The 16206-nt window shown below is 41.5% G+C and overlaps 1 protein-coding gene across 1 annotated transcript; it reads left to right on the plus strand.

Annotated features, from left to right (window-relative positions):
- The first annotated feature begins 7755 nt into the window (after positions 1-7755).
- dram1 (DNA-damage regulated autophagy modulator 1) lies at positions 7756-16006 on the plus strand. Its single transcript, XM_049566443.1, has 7 exons — positions 7756-8206; positions 8554-8621; positions 10760-10902; positions 10993-11170; positions 11400-11458; positions 12897-12989; positions 13081-16006. Exons 1-7 carry the CDS (start codon positions 8076-8078, stop codon positions 13117-13119), a joined length of 711 nt encoding a protein of 236 aa, XP_049422400.1. The 5' UTR covers positions 7756-8075; the 3' UTR covers positions 13120-16006.
- The last annotated feature ends 200 nt before the right edge of the window (positions 16007-16206 follow it).

Raw genomic sequence — 16206 nt, forward strand, 5'->3', positions numbered from 1 at the left:
TTCTTCTGCGGTGGTGACGCTGCTGCCGCCCCGCTGCTGCTGCTGCGCTTCAAACTCACGGGCGCCCTCTGGTGGGGCGGAGGAGTAAGGGCCGTGGTGCCTTCAAGGCCAACAGTTTCATTACGGAAGAAAAGTGAACTTCAGGCACTCAGTGATAAATGCACTTGAATTAAGTTGAAAAACTTTTATTCTTTGATATGCATCGATCCTAAACAGATCAGTAACTCCTGAGCATCACAGGATGGAGATGGTCCCACACACAGGCTTTATTTTTCCTATTATACAGTACGGGCCAAAAGTTTGGACACACCTTCTCATTCAATGCATTTTCTTTATTTTCATGACTATTTACATTGTAGATTCTCACTGAAGGCATCGAAACTATGAATGAACACATGTGGAGTTATGTACTTAACAAAAAAAGGTGAAATAACTGAAAACATGTTTTATATTCTAGTTTCTTCAAAATAGCCACCCTTTGCTCTGATTACTGCTTTGCACACTCTTGGCATTCTCTCCATGAGCTTCAAGAGGTAGTCACCTGAAATGGTTTTCCAACAGTCTTGAAGGAGTTCCCAGAGGTGTTTAGCACTTGTTGGCCCCTTTGCCTTCACTCTGCGGTCCAGCTCACCCCAAACCATCTCGATTGGGTTCAGGTCCGGTGACTGTGGAGGCCAGGTCATCTGCCGCAGCACTCCATCACTCTCCTTCTTGGTCAAATAGCCCTTACACAGCCTGGAGGTGTGTTTGGGGTCATTGTCCTGTTGAAAAATAAATGATCGTCCAACTAAACGCAAACCGGATGGGATGGCATGTCGCTGCAGGATGCTGTGGTAGCCATGCTGGTTCAGTGTGCCTTCAATTTTGAATAAATCCCCAACAGTGTCACCAGCAAAACACCCCCACACCATCACACCTCCTCCTCCATGCTTCACAGTGGGAACCAGGCATGTGGAATCCATCCGTTCACCTTTTCTGCGTCTCACAAAGACACTGAACCAAAGATCTCAAATTTGGACTCATCAGACCAAAGCACAGATTTCCACTGGTCTAATGTCCATTCCTTGTGTTTCTTGGCCCAAACAAATCTCTTCTGCTTGTTGCCTCTCCTTAGCAGTGGTTTCCTAGCAGCTATTTGACCATGAAGGCCTGATTCGCGCAGTCTCCTCTTAACAGTTGTTCTAGAGATGGGTCTGCTGCTAGAACTCTGTGTGGCATTCATCTGGTCTCTGATCTGAGCTGCTGTTAACTTGCGATTTCTGAGGCTGGTGACTCGGATGAACTTATCCTCAGAAGCAGAGGTGACTCTTGGTCTTCCTTTCCTGGGTCGGTCCTCATGTGTGCCAGTTTAGTTTCATGTAGCGCTTGATGGTTTTGCGACTCCACTTGGGGACACATTTAAAGTTTTTGCAATTTTCCAGACTGACTGACCTTCATTTCTTAAAGTAATGATGGCCACTCGTTTTTCTTTAGTCAGCTGATTGGTTCTTGCCATAATATGAATTTTAACAGTTGTCCAATAGGGCTGTCGGCTGTGTATTAACCTGACTTCTGCACAACACAACTGATGGTCCCAACCCCATTGATAAAGCAAGAAATTCCACTAATTAACCCTGATAAGGCACACCTGTGAAGTGGAAACCATTTCAGGTGACTACCTCTTGAAGCTCATGGAGAGAATGCCAAGAGTGTGCAAAGCAGTAATCAGAGCAAAGGGTGGCTATTTTGAAGAAACTAGAATATAAAACATGTTTTCAGTTATTTCACCTTTTTTTGTTAAGTACATAACTCCACATGTGTTCATTCATAGTTTTGATGCCTTCAGTGAGAATCTACAATGTAAATAGTCATGAAAATAAAGAAAATGCATTGGATGAGAAGGTGTGTCCAAACTTTTGGCCTGTACTGTATGTTTCTGTACAGATTAAACATAATAATTTAAGTAATGGGTTGTATTTTTCTTTCTTTATTTATTTTTGTGATGGATGTAATTCAGACGTCCCTCTCCCCAGCAGCATTTTCCAGCTCCTCCTGGGGGACCCCAAGGCGTTCCCAGGCCAGATGAGATATGTAATCCCTCCTACTACAGGTGGGATGTGCCTGGAACACTTCCAACAGGAAGCGCCCAGGAGGATCCTGATCAGATGCCTGAACCACCTCAAGTGACCCCTCTCGATGCAAAGGAGCAGCGGCTCTACTCCGAGCTCCCTCTGGATGTCCAAGCTTCTCACCCTATCTCTAAGGCTGAACCCAGCCACCCCACGGAGGAAACTCATTTCGGCTGCTTGTATCCACGATCTCATTCTTTCGGTCACTACCCAGAGCTCATGACCATAGGTGAGAGCTGGGACGTAGATGGACCAATAAATCGAAAGCTTCACCTTCTGGCTCAGCTCCTGCTTCACCACATTATTTTCATAATTATCTTTAAAGGGGAACCACACCAATTCTCAAGAAAAATCATACAGGCTATTCCTATATTCAAAGACAGTCCAAAAATATTGGTGAACATGAACAACTCTCTCTCAAATCCAGAAACTAGAGTGCTGAAACTCATATTTGTGATGTGATCAAGTACCCTATAGATCGGATCACTGTGAGGACACATTAACTGCCAGACAACTGGCAACTGCAAAAGTACTTTTAAGCCAAAGTATTTATCAAAAGCATTTTTTAGTATATGCTATTTCTGATTTTTTTTCTCCACTTCATTTTACATACTCACCAACTCAATGTGCAAAGTAAAATGACTGCTTTTTTCAATGAGTGTCAATTTGAGATAATGACAGCACGGTAAAGTGGTGATAATATTCTAAATATAGCACACATGTAATCTGACAAAGATTTTTTTAGGTGTGACTTTTTTCAGTGGTTAAAAACATTCTGTGGCTGCGACACAGGGTTTTACTACCAGTAAATTCTGGTATTTTTACTGAAACAAGCATTGCCAATAACATATATGACTCAGTTCTCAAGAAATCTGTAAGAACACTGCATCACATGTGCTCTGCATTTTTTCCTGGCAGTGAAAAAAGCAGAAATACAGCTGCTCAGAACTTTTTACATCCCGAAACATGAGAGACTACTGGGAAAAAAGTGGAACTTGCTCAGGTGCCATAGCGTGACCTAAACACAGGACATAGTGATTGCATGTGAGAGAAGGGGAGTCTGGTCAAGGATGGTTTCTGGTGTTGCATGTTGATAGCTTCCTTGAACTGCATATAATCCTACTGTGAATAATCTGACAGTTTTCCAGAGCTTCTCTCAGATGAACCAAAACGCTCTTTTCTCTTGAGGCCAGGCAGGCTGTGGTTTCTCTGGCCTGCCCCAGTTGTCTTTTTCTCTGCTGAGTCAGGAGTGCCCTGGACTAGCCCAGACACAGAAAAGGCCTTTTCAACCAACAATTTCTCAAGGTTTCTGCCAAGTCAGGCACTGGCGAGCTTCAATAGTGGCATCAACAACTGAGGCTCTGAGCTGGCTCCACTTGGACTCTGTGTCCCAGGCTCTCCTTAAAATATAAGAACAGCTCTGCAGAGGTTTGAACTGAAAGACGTGAGCCTCCACCAGATCGTTTAGTCTGTGCAAAACAATGAATATGAAAATTGTCCCTTGCCTCTATCTGCACCTGCCTTCAGTCGCTGGCCTGTAGCTCGACTGTTCTACTCCAATCATCGCTCTTGACTATGTTGACGTAACAGTAATAGATAACATGAGCCTTCAGCTTGTGTTGGGGGGTCTTTAAGAGGCTGTGTCCTGCTTCTTCATTCAATGTTAAATTGTATTTCACCATAGGTCCTGGTTGGTTTGGAGGAATGATTGGTCAGGTCCTACAGCTTATTTTTGTCCAGGGTCCCTCCATCAGGTCAGCCTGGCCCTACGAAGATAATTAATATTTGGCTTTAAAGTGTATTCCTCATAAATGTGATGATTACGACCCTATGAGTCATGATGACTTTGCACTTTCCCGAATATGCACATTGCATATTCGGGAAAGCCCTCCCACAGGTTTCCAAGTAAAGATAATTCTTTCTTTTTTTTAAGATTATATCTGTGGGCTTTTTGCCTTTAATGACAGGACAGAGAGTGAAATGGGGAGACAGAGAGAGAGTGGGGACTGACATGCAGCAAAGAGCCCGAGCCAGATTCAAACCCTCAGCCGCTGCAGCGAGGCAATAACTCTGTACATGGGGCACCGGCACTATCCACTACACTACCAACACCTGAAAGATCATTTTACTACTTTATCTCAGAGTCTGAAAGTAAACAAGGAGAGGAGTACTCTGAAAGAGCCATGTTGGCTCACTGCATCCATGAATCATCTTTATCCATGACAACTTGGCCTGGTTTGCTCCTCAGATTAAATTACCATGGTGTCCGCAGGTGAACCCGTCTGCAGGATCCCAGCCAGAGGCCACAAATCTAGGACAAACCAACCACTGCAATAAGCTCCTTCACCACCAGAGAACAGAGGTGGTATATAACAGCATATAGATCATATACAAGTTAAAGTAATAGAATACTTAGAGGGGTAATTCTTTTTCATTTTAAATTCTATTTTTGGATTATTAACGCTGTATATATCAATAAAACGTGGACTACATGACATACTACTGCTGGATAAGTTCACCATTAGCAGTGATATTCAACATGTGGCCTGTGGGCCAAATCTGGCCAGCAATAGAGTGTCGGATGGCCACGTACCATTTCCTAATTCACAATGAAAATACATCGAATCACACTGGAAATCTTCTTTTGTACTTTGAATGTGAATAAGGTGCCAGAGTGCATACTAAAATGAAAAAATAGAGCTTATGTATTTTGAAAAAAATTCGAGAGGGACCCCCCTGACAGAGGTCCAGGCTAAGCCCTGAATGTCCTCAAATCCTAGAAACACCCCTGCACACACAGCTGACCAGTACAGGGCCACTGCAACTGGATTTGCCGCTTGGCAAAGATAAGAGAGGACAGCAAATGTTGAAAGAGATATACTGATAAATAATATTATTCATTTAATTTCATAAGCGCTTATCCTGTTGAGGGTCGTGGGGGCTGAAGACTATCCCAGCTGACCAATTTAGAGTGGGGTTTGAACCGCCTACCCCAGAGTTCGAACCAGGATCCCTCTTGCTGTGAGACAACAGTGCTAACCACTGCACCACCATACTGCCATAAAAACAATATTAATGTCTGCCCTTCCTCTCTTGAGTCACGTCTCTTTTGTGAATGTCTCTCTTGACTTTTCTCTTGAGTCATGTCTCTCTCACGCATCTTCTGGTTACTTCTCTTTCCTTTCTTTCTTTTCCTTCTTGGAATCCCGATTTCCCTTTCTTAGGAAAAGACATGACGGTGTACGATGGTGCTCCAGCGGCATAAGCAGCCACTTCCTCGGCTCTGGCTCCATTTATAAACAAATCCAAGCGCATGGGTGGACTTAACCATTTTGTACCACTTCAAGGGGTGAGAGGGGCCTTTTAACTGATTTATTCAGTAAACTTTAATTTAATTATGGCACCAATTGCTTAGAAATTAAAAAAACTTTACTAACCAAACTTTTCATTCCAAGCCTTTCAATGATCCCACGCGGGCCTTGGGTAAACAGTCCCACTTTTCCCCCACTACAACGCCCCTGGAGCGGAGTATGAAGTGGCACTACAAAACTGTACTTGAGTAAATGTGTTTAGATACTTTTCAGCCCTGCTGGAGAGGTAACAATCCTGAAAACTGAAAAATAATAAGAGCTAACGAAACAAAAACTGCTTAAGTAAATGCATTTTTACAGCATTAAGGATGAGTGTATCTATTGATTATTATTCCAGTCCAGTGTCGTCTTTTTGAGTCTTGTATAGAGTCCATTTTTGCCATTTTCTTTCTAGTTGTGCTTCTTGTAGTCGCAGTATGTGTCAGTTTCTCCATTAAAAAGATTTATCCCACAGTTGTCAGCCATTCATCCTTCAATGGTGGTGTTTCTTTACCCCAGTGCCTAATGATAGCTTTCTTGCTTGCTACTAGCAATATTTTGATCAAGTATCTATCACTAGCAAAAACATTTTCTTCGGGAAATATACATTGATAAAGATACTTTAATTTTCTGACATTTCCAAAAAACAAGAGATTGGTCGACATCAAAAGACCGGCACTCTCGCCAACATTTCTGGCAACTTTAGAGAAGCCTACTTTTAAGTTTTGATGTAATAAAGACACTATTAGTGGTTGAAAGGTGTATCTTCCACACATTATGCCAATCTTCGCCTGAAATTTCTACATTGAGCGTCTGTCTCCACGTCGTCTTTGGCCTCCACCCTCTTCCTCTTGCCACCCTCAGGCACCCAGTCCATTGCCACACTCGCTGGTCTCTCTCTTGGCATTCGGAGTACGTGTCCAGCCATTCTTCTTCTCCTGTCAGAGACCATGTCAGACAGTAGCGCCACCCCTGCCCTTCTCATCACCTCATCGTTGGTGATGTGGTCTCGCCATGAGATCCTCAAGATGGTTCTAAGACATCGTCGGTGGAAGACATCCAACATGTTGATAATGCTGGCAGTCCTCATTCACGTCTCGCAGGTGTAGGTCGCTGTTGGAATGACCACTGACATATACAGGCTTGTTGGCCGTAGTGATAGCTTTGGACGAATGTATGTTGCGGAGCTGTTGGAAAACTCTTGCAGCTTTGCTGATACTCGTTCGTACGTCTTTCTCTACATCTCCAGTACTCGTGAAATTCGTGAAGCTCTCGATGTATTCGATGTCATACTCACCTAGAGTGAGTGGTGGGTGGTGTTGACCCTGTCCGACGATCATGGCCTTGGTCTTCTCGTGGTTGATCGTAGACCAACCTTTGCTCCTTTGCAACAAACAATCACCTGGGCGGTGAAGATTCTCAGTCATCCAGGTCATGCTAGTCGTAAGTGCTATATCGTAGGCAACTGGACTTGCTTGCGTTTCTTGATGATGTTTCGCCTCTCATCCAAGAAGCTTCTTCAGTTCTAAATGACTGGTACGAAGTTGCAGGCTATAGACACTGTGTGGGTGGGAACCCTTGCAGAGTGATAGGGGTCACGTGAGCTCTTAGTTTCAGAGTCTTTAAGGTTACAATGTGAGTCGTTGACCCCTACGACTCTGTAGAACTGAAGAGGCTGAAGAGCTAAAAACTTACACATTTTTTAAAATCTGTTTTTTTTTTCCTTCTAAAACCCCACTGATAGCTATAGGGACAACCAACCAGGTGATGAGGCTGGTTGTCACAGTGTGTCAGCAGAGTGTCTTTGATGGTTAATTACTTCCTGTTACAATAAGTTGTAAAAATGAAAATGATACTCATTTCAAGCATTTCATTTAATGTTTGAGTGACTCTTGAAAGATGTTGATGATAATGAGAAATTCACACAAGATTAAAAAGTGTGACAAACTTGGACTTTCCTGCAATTACGAAACTACTTGATTACAACTTTTAACTTCTCGTAACTTCCTTTTATTTATTACGAATTCCATGCACTTTATACCTACACTGATTTCATAGCTACTTTTCTACCCACTGAGATTTAATCACAAATAATAATGCACTCTTGCAGATAAACTACATGTTGCTCACATGTTAATGCAACTACAACTATTGTAAAGCCTCTTATGAGGTACGTTTATACTGTACCCATATTTCAGTAAAGAGCAGCCTACTTCCCTACATTGTTGTGTATTACTGGCACTGACACACCTCTGGGAATTCAAAAGAAAGAGTCTCGTCGTGTGGGAGCCAAACAGTGACAACAAGACAGATGAAGGGAGGAAGGAAGCTCCGTGTGATCATAACGGGAGACTTCATTTGCGTAGGCCGGCCCACACGGAGTCATCTAAGGGGAAGAGGATACTGTATACTGTATATTGGCAGGGCTCACTCTGGTTCACGTACCACCATGTGACTGTCGGTAACTTCATCACTCTCCAGCGCAGCACCAACGGCAGCAGCAGACTCTGCCCTGACCCTGGACCAGCATTTAAACTCGGGTTTTTATGTTGTGTGGATTTATTTTGACTCCGTGTGAGAGTGTTTTCTGGAAGCGTCGCGTTCAGCCACCTCGGAGATGTTTTGGTTCCAGCAAGGACTGTGTTTCCTACCAGCGTTTCTGGTCATCTGGTCCTCCAGCACTTTTATTGTTTCCTACATTATTGCGCTTTTCAGAGGGGATGTCGACGTCATCTTTCCATACATAAGGTACGTTTTATTCATTGAAATGACTTTAGAAGTGGTTTGACGCACCAGAAAGTCAATCTGAGGTGTAGAAAGCGCACGGCAAAGTTTATTTTCAGTGATTTCTGAGGCACAGAGTTTAGTTTCGTTTTCCTCTGCGTCAACTCGGCTGGTGCCCAGAGTCCAGCTGCACGTATACATCTGCTATTATGTGCCGCTCCTCTTCTCACTTCTCACTATGAAGTTAGACTTTCACCCTAAAGTTTAAAATATAACATCATACAAACCTACATAAGGGGAAGTATGCTGTACTGTCAGCACATGTCTGTAGTGTTTGGGCTGACATGCAGATCTGTCTCTTCCCTTTGCAGTGACACAGGTGCAAAACCTCCAGAGAGCTGCATCTTTGGCCTGATGACATTCATTTCTGCATGTGCAGGTACAAGCTTTCCTCTCTACATTTACTGGGATGCATACATGGGTGGAGAGACAATGGGGCCCCTGGGTACAGATATGCAAAGGGCCCCACCACCTCTCCTACAAAGGAGCAGGACACACAGAGGGTGTGGTGGTGTTGGGTCTCTTTGGAGTCATTTGTGTTTCCTTGTGATTGTTCTGTGGCTCTCTGAGGTGATTTTGCGTCCCCTTGGAAATATTTTACATCTCTTTATGGTTGTTATGTGTCTTTTTGTAGTCATGCGGGTCTCTTTAAGGTAATTTTGTGAGGGTTTTGGTCATTTTTCTGTCACTTTTTAGTCATTTTGTGGTGGCTCTGTGTCTATTTGTAGTCGTTGGGGTATATGAGGTAACTTTGTGTCTCTTTAAAGTCATTTTGTGTCTTTTATGGTGGTTTTTCTGTCACTTTGTAGTCATTCTGTGTCTCCTTATGATTGTTTTGTGTCTCTTTGTAGTTACATTGTGGTTTTTTGGGTTTCTTTGAGGTGATTTTGTGTCAATTTTGGTCATTTTTCTGTCACTTTGTCGGCATTTTGTGTCTCATTGTGGGTTTTTTTTGTTTTGTGTATTTGTTTGGGTCTCCTTGAGGTAATTTTGTGTCATTTTTGGTAACTTCCTGTCTCTTTGTAGTTACGTTGTTGTTATGTGTCTGTAGTCGATGGGGTCTCTCTGTGAGGTCATTTTGTGTCTCTGTAAAGTAATTTGATGTTGTTGTTGTTGTTGTTTTTTTCTGTCACTTTGTAGTTTTGTGTCTCCTTGTGATTGTTTTGTGTCTCTTTGAGGTAGTTTTGTGTAATTTGTATTCACTTTGTGTCTCCTTGTGCTTGTTATGTGTCTTCTTGTAGTCACTTTGTGTCTCCTTGTGCTTGTCATGTGTCTTTTTGTAGTCATTTGTGTCTCGAGGTAATTTTATGTCTCTTTAAAGTAATTTTGTGTCTAATGTGGTTGTTTTTCTGTCACTTTGTAGTAGTTTTTTGTCTTTCTGTGATTGTTTTGTGTCTCTTGGAGGTAATTTTGTGTAATTTTTTGTCACTTTGTGTTTCATTGTGGTTGTGATTGGTTTCCTCAAAGTCATGTGGGTCTCTTTTAGGTAATTTTGTGTGTTGTTGTGGTAATTTTATGTGATTTTTGGTAATTTTTCTGTTACTTTGTAATTGTTTTGTGTCCCCTTGTGGTTGTTACGTGTTGATTTGTAGTAGTAGGGGTCTCTGAGATAACGTTGTGTCTTATTGAGGTAATTTTGTGTAATATTTTGTTGTTTTTTTGTGACTTTGTCATCATTTCATGTCTTACTGTGGTCGTTTTGTGTCTCTTGGAGGTAATTTTGTGTAATTTTTAGTCACTTTGTTTCTCCTTGTGTGCCTTGTAGTCATTTTGGTTTCTTTGGGGTAATTTTGTGTCTCTTTAAACTAATTTTGTGTATTATTTGGTCTTTTTTTTCTGACACATTTGAAGTAGTTTTGCGTCTGTTTGTTATTGTTTTGTAGTCATTTGGGTCTCTTTGTGGTTGTTTTGCCTGTTTTGTAGTTCCTTTGTGTGTCTTTATGATCATTTTAGTCTCTTCCTGGTCTGTTACTGTTAATTTAAGTGACATTTTGCAAGTGAAGGCCAGGACCCTGACACTTTGGTCCCCTGGGCCTGTGCCTGGTAGGCCGATTGTGTAATCCATCCATGTACCAGATAATTTTTAGCATCAAACACTTAATTGCGTGTTTTCTGGTAAATGTTAATGCAGCCAATTTGTATCTTATCTCCATTCATTTGTGTTGTAGATGTCCTTTTGTCAAACTAAAGTTCTCTGCTACTTTCCTGTTTTATTGGGGGGAACAAATGCACATGTTCTAAATATTGAGGGGGATGTGTCCTCCAAAAATCTGCACCTATGCACAGGGTTTTCACTCCCATCAGTGTCAACATCAGCACTGTGACCTCTGTAACCTCTTGTAGGCAACTGCGGGCTTTCCCAATGGAGGAACCAAGCCTTCCAAAGTCACATTTCCCCTTTTTGGGAAAATGAAAGCAGAGTGTATTTGATGGGATGCAAGAGGATTGTTTTTCTGTTGTAGTGAGTCATCAGTTTGCAACACATTGTGGTAAATGCACAATGTCATCTTCACACAGGAATATCCACCATATATGCCAGGTACAAGTTTGTGGAGAAGCTGAGTGCGGACACAGGGATGGTGAGCCCACATCTCAATAAAACTGCTCTAGTGTTGGGGTTGCTCTCCTGTTTGGGCATGTGTATTGTTGCAACATTCCAGGTATGTCCTCTACATGTGGTGCACATTTAAGTCACATTAAGATAATTAACTGTTTAAAGGTGTAATTTTGTGTTTGCTCTTTTATTGCAGGAAACATTAGTGACGGCCGTTCACGATGTAGGAGCAATACTGTTCTTTGTCTCTGGTGTCTTATACATAATCCTCCAGTCTGTTATATCATTTCGTGCCTATCCATTTGGGTCCTCCATTTGTGTGTGTCGAGTACGTGTGGGTATCGCCATCCTCGCTGTTTTGGCATTTTTCCCCAGTATCCTTTCACAGAAGTCTAATTTGTTAAAATACCAATAAGGTCTGTTGTTCTTTCTAACCATCATGACATGCATTTAAACAGGAACTTCGCTTCATGGTTGCAACATGATCCTCTTGTTGATATTATGATTAGTGTCGTTACCAGTAAATGCACAGTATGTGATATTTCTGCCACATTTACAAGTGCCAATCATTGTTGATGCCATTTTCCTTAATGGGTAATTCAGCTCTCATCTGTGCGTTCTATGTGAAACAAACCACTCTGCACAGAGACAAAGAAGACGAGGTAGGCTGTTGTTTGTCACTATACATCAGTTTAAAGTGGAAACAGGCAATTTTTCACACACCCTTCGCCGCCCATCATAATGGGGGCTGTCGCAAAAGCAACCCATCACTTTCCGCTTTCCTCAGAGCCAAGCAATGTGGCTCTTTTTCTTTTGCTAGGTAGAGTTTCCACAGTTACACTCATAGCAACGAAAGAGCTAACTAGAACCATGACGGGTTCATCATGTCCAAAGTCTGTCCCAGGGGTCAATCCTGGCCCACACGATACTGATTAATCAAGATCTCTCTCTCTCTCTCATTATTTCCGTTCACTTCATGATGACAGCACTATTATATACTTAATAGACATGCACCAAGCAGGAACTAGTCAAGAAGAACTAAGACATTTCTGACTAGGTAGCAGACATGGCCAAGTCAACAATGAGGGCTGCTGCAAAGAACCCTTGAAGAACCCTATTTTCAAAGAGTTCTTTGGATGAAAAGGTTTCCTCATTCATTTTAGAGCGTTGCAGAGAAAAGTCGCGGTGGTGCAAACTGTTCTGAGCTCGACTCAAGCCGGTTGATAGTGTCACCTGCAGCTCAGCTAGTCAAATCACCGTTGGCTGCTGCTGCTCGCTGTATGTGCTTATGCCCCGTCCACTTATTTATTGCCGCTGGTTATTTATATTACTGTGGTGTATTTATCATGAATACACTCCATCTGATGCTTGTTTTGTTTCTGCTTTTCCCCGTTTCATCACTACTACAAATGCAGCTGTAGCCAGTGTCTCACTATCACTATCCTCATTCATATTTTAACAAGCTACAAATTATATTCAGCCACAAAATAAGGCAGACAAGCTGCAAATCAGAACAGAAGTACAGAGAGTTGTTGCGTAGAGATGATACACCGTCTCATCTAGTTGCACTGGTGTGAACCGGCAGGTTTTTAGAACGTTGCAGAACGGAGCATTGGAAGCAGTTGCACGTTTCAACTTGTCTTGTCGTGAATCTTTGGTCTGAAAGAATCCCTTAAGAATATTAATGTTCTTCAAAGGCAGTTGGTTCCAGGTAGAAAGAACGTTAGCCCTTTGTAACCCTTATTTCTAGGAATGTTCTTGGGTTGTTCCACCGTTCACCATTTCTGCTTCTGGAGATCCTAACTGCCACCAGGGAAAACAAAAGCACTATCCTCTTCCTCATTTGGTTACACCGTGGTTACCACACTTCCCTTGTGCCGTAAAATCGAACCTTCATTTTCCTGGTGATCGTACCCGGTGGCAAACAGAACGTCATTATAGAGGCGAGGCTTTTAGGGAAACAATAAACGCTGATATGTCAGTATTCTGTAGTGATTACATGTGCAGTCAACATTTATTCATAATGATAAGTTAAAGCAAAGAAAATATGTTTCCACTTAAAAGCTGAATATTTACTGACTGTCTGTGTCTCTCCTTCAGGACTATCCCTTCCATGTGGCCAGTGCTGTATGCGAGTGGATCGTCGCCTTCAGCTTCATCTGCTTCTTCCTCACATACATCGACGACTTCAAAGTGAGTATCACACCGACAAACAGAAGCTCATTTTTATTTGAATGTAATGCTGAAAGGGGTTCTTATTTCTCTCCCTTTTTATTCCCCACAGCTGTTTACGTTGCGAGTGAAAACAGAGAACGTGGAGTAGCCATGATGAGTCTGAGACTGATGACAAATCACAGTATGATTATCAGTGTTTTAATGTTTTAAAAAAAGTTCTGCATTTTTTTGTAAAGCTTTTATGCACGTGCATTTTGTACATTTGTATTTTTACACTGCAAGGCTTTTATACGATGTTGTGTTTTGTATCACCTGACTGAATTTGCTGGAACACAGTGGGTACGTTGTTATTTATACATTATCAGCAGCTCAGAAACTGAACACAGCCTGTATCTTTATACCTTTTATAGGATCGCAATTCATTTTATACGTGCATTTAATTGCTTCCTGTGTTCAAACAACACTTTGCACTTTGCTCTCGATCGTTGCCACACCAGCGTGACTCATGCTGTCAAACCTGTGACCAGTAATAAGAGAAGTTCATCACACAGGGAACACATGATAGCTTCACACGTGGTTAAAGGAGACTCAAACTAATGACAAACTCGTCTGTGGGAACATGGTGGTGCTCGTGTTGTGTGAGAAAATGGTGAGACTACACTGATACTGTATGTAAGTAATCAGAAAACCTGTATGACGTTTTTTTTATTAGCATTTTCTAATCATGTTTTCTTTGGACAGCTGGAAACTCTTTCTATGAATGCTCCAATTCAGAGTTTTGGTTTCAATACTTCCTGTACTCTCCGTGTGTGGTAAATGGTTTAAGCTCATACTGCTGGATTGTTCCACAGTGCAGCTATAGATGGGATTTTGCTTGTGTCTGCAGACTGTAGACAGTTTATGCAACAGGAACTAGGCTACTTAATTAAATAGTTTGTTCAGTATGACTGCCAAATTAAATTACTGTAATAGAATAGAAATTGCAGCTAATTAGATTTGAAGGCAGGTTTTCAGTGTGCCATCAGCCAGATAAATTAAGCTTTTCTCTTAACCTTACATCAGCGGGCATTAAAAAAATGTAGGCAGTTTAATCAGAGGGACTTTACCTTTGAAAATTGTTTAATTTGTAGGATTTTCAGGGGCCTGAAGAGGCAGAAGTTTCCAGCATTTCACTCACAATATGTCATTAAGTCTGAAAAATGCAAGTATTTTGGGTGACAGAAATATATTTTGAATTTCTGACGCCCTTAAATTTGTATATATTATCAAACCCCAGGCTGGGAACCACTGCTATAGAGCACACTGCCAATACTTTAGCTACTTTAGTAACATCAACAACATCAACACTCAGGGTTCCCACACACTTTACCAATGAATTTTATTACCCGTAATATTTAACCCTCTTTCCAAGACTTTAGTGAAGTAGATAGGCCTCTATCGCGATCATAAGGTGCTACTCCAGTACGCTATATCTTAAGGCAGGCGAAAGCGTAGCGTGGAATATGGACATACACGTACAGTAGACACAAACTGAGCATTATTTAACAATTTATTTAACGTGCACTGCCCACACATTTGCCGATAAGCAAACTGCTGGCTCTGGCTAACTTTACTCACTTGTTCGACATTCCTGCCACGAGCTAGCTGCATACACAGATGTGTATCACGTAATACTGGTGATGTTTCAGTACTACATGGGAAATTTCGTGTAATGTAAGAGATGTTTTGGGATTTTGATGGAAATATTTAACAACAGCCAAAACAGTGTATCAGGGTTCTGACAGCTTAAGTGAGATTTAAGACTTTTTAAGACCAATTTACAATAGCTAAAACTGAAGAAAAAAAAAACATGGACCAAGATTTTTTACCGAGGGTTAAGGACAATTTAGCCCACATGCTGATTGTAATATAAACCATGACTTTTTGGGGAAAGACCTGACGAGTATTCTAAACAATTTTGTGTTTCTTGCTCTGCGTGTGGGATTCCAAAGTCTTAAGGGGGATTTATACATGTGCGGCAGTGCCTATGTTGTAGCCTACGCATGTGGCCTACACCGTTGTGAGCATTTATACTTGTGTGGTGGTGTGTCTGTGTCACTCTGCAGTTACACCTCCAAAACACACATTAAACATGGCTTAATGGAGACCGTTTTAAACATAAGTACACAAATCAGCTCCACTATAACTCGCAGCATTCACAGACAAACACTTGTCTTTATCTGGACACATTTTCCCCACAAATACAACATGCTAATGTTTTTAGCACAAGCCTATGGCATTTTACATTGTATAACTTAGCCTAGCGGCTAGCACACTTTTCCTCTACTCATATGAAGCCAGGGACAACAGCAACATTTAACAAAGGTAACGTTACAAAATTCAGCTCCATTACAACTTATAAGGTTTGTTTTGAAAGATTAATTTATTTTAATACCAATGAAGGCCTTATTTTTAGATTAATGAATCCAATGCCTTTTAAGACTTTTTAGGGATAGACAGGAACCCTAGTGTATATTTAACCACTGTAACATTCCAACACATTGTTAATTCCAGACCATTTCCAGGCCTGGAAAACCATTTAACTTTCCAATTTCATGACAGTGGGAACCCTGAAATAAGCGCACAACGTCAGAGCCTCTAAAGTCCTCTGAGACAATTTTGTGTTGTTTGATGAGCAAATAAAGTGTGTCATAGTGTCAGCTGTTGCTACTCACCAAATATAAAATCACTATCACATCTGAGTATCAGCTGATATGCTGTATTTCAGCGGCCAGCACTTTTGGAGCATTCTTTTATTGATCATGTCTGTAACTGGTGGTCAGTAGACAGGACTAACACACAGTATTCCAAAGAGACAATCCTGTCCACAGATCGTTAATGTGTCCACTACAGATGCTGTCTTTGAAACAAAAGGGAGTTTATCTTTTTCATTCAATCACTGTGTATTGATACGGTTTTGCTAATGACACAATGTACTGTACAGATGATGGTGCGCTGCTGAGCTGAAAAATAAAGATACACTTTTTTTTTAAGCAAACTGTTTATTTATTACAGATCTTCTTGCTTTTGTACACAAAGTGCTTCCCAGACTTCTTCACACTCATTTTCACAGTCACTATAGTGTAATAATATTCATTCATAGAAATCTTATGAATGTTTGTTATGTGCCGAGGAGTTCATGACCTCACTATTTTACATTTTTTAGGGCGTGTAGTCACAAGTCCTGATGAATGTC

This window comes from Epinephelus fuscoguttatus, linkage group LG22 (assembly GCF_011397635.1).
Source record: "Epinephelus fuscoguttatus linkage group LG22, E.fuscoguttatus.final_Chr_v1".
Lineage (NCBI taxonomy): Eukaryota > Metazoa > Chordata > Actinopteri > Perciformes > Serranidae > Epinephelus > Epinephelus fuscoguttatus.

Excerpts from the sequence above, each read along its gene's own strand:
- dram1 (XM_049566443.1), top strand. The coding sequence starts at position 8,076 with ATGTTTTGGTTCCAGCAAGGACTGTGTTTCCTACCAGCGTTTCTGGTC. Across the intron at positions 10,903-10,992 it reads GTATTGTTGCAACATTCCAG|GAAACATTAGTGACGGCCGT; the intron begins GTATGTCCTCTA and ends CTTTTATTGCAG. Across the intron at positions 11,171-11,399 it reads TGTTTTGGCATTTTTCCCCA|CTCTCATCTGTGCGTTCTAT; the intron begins GTATCCTTTCAC and ends TGGGTAATTCAG.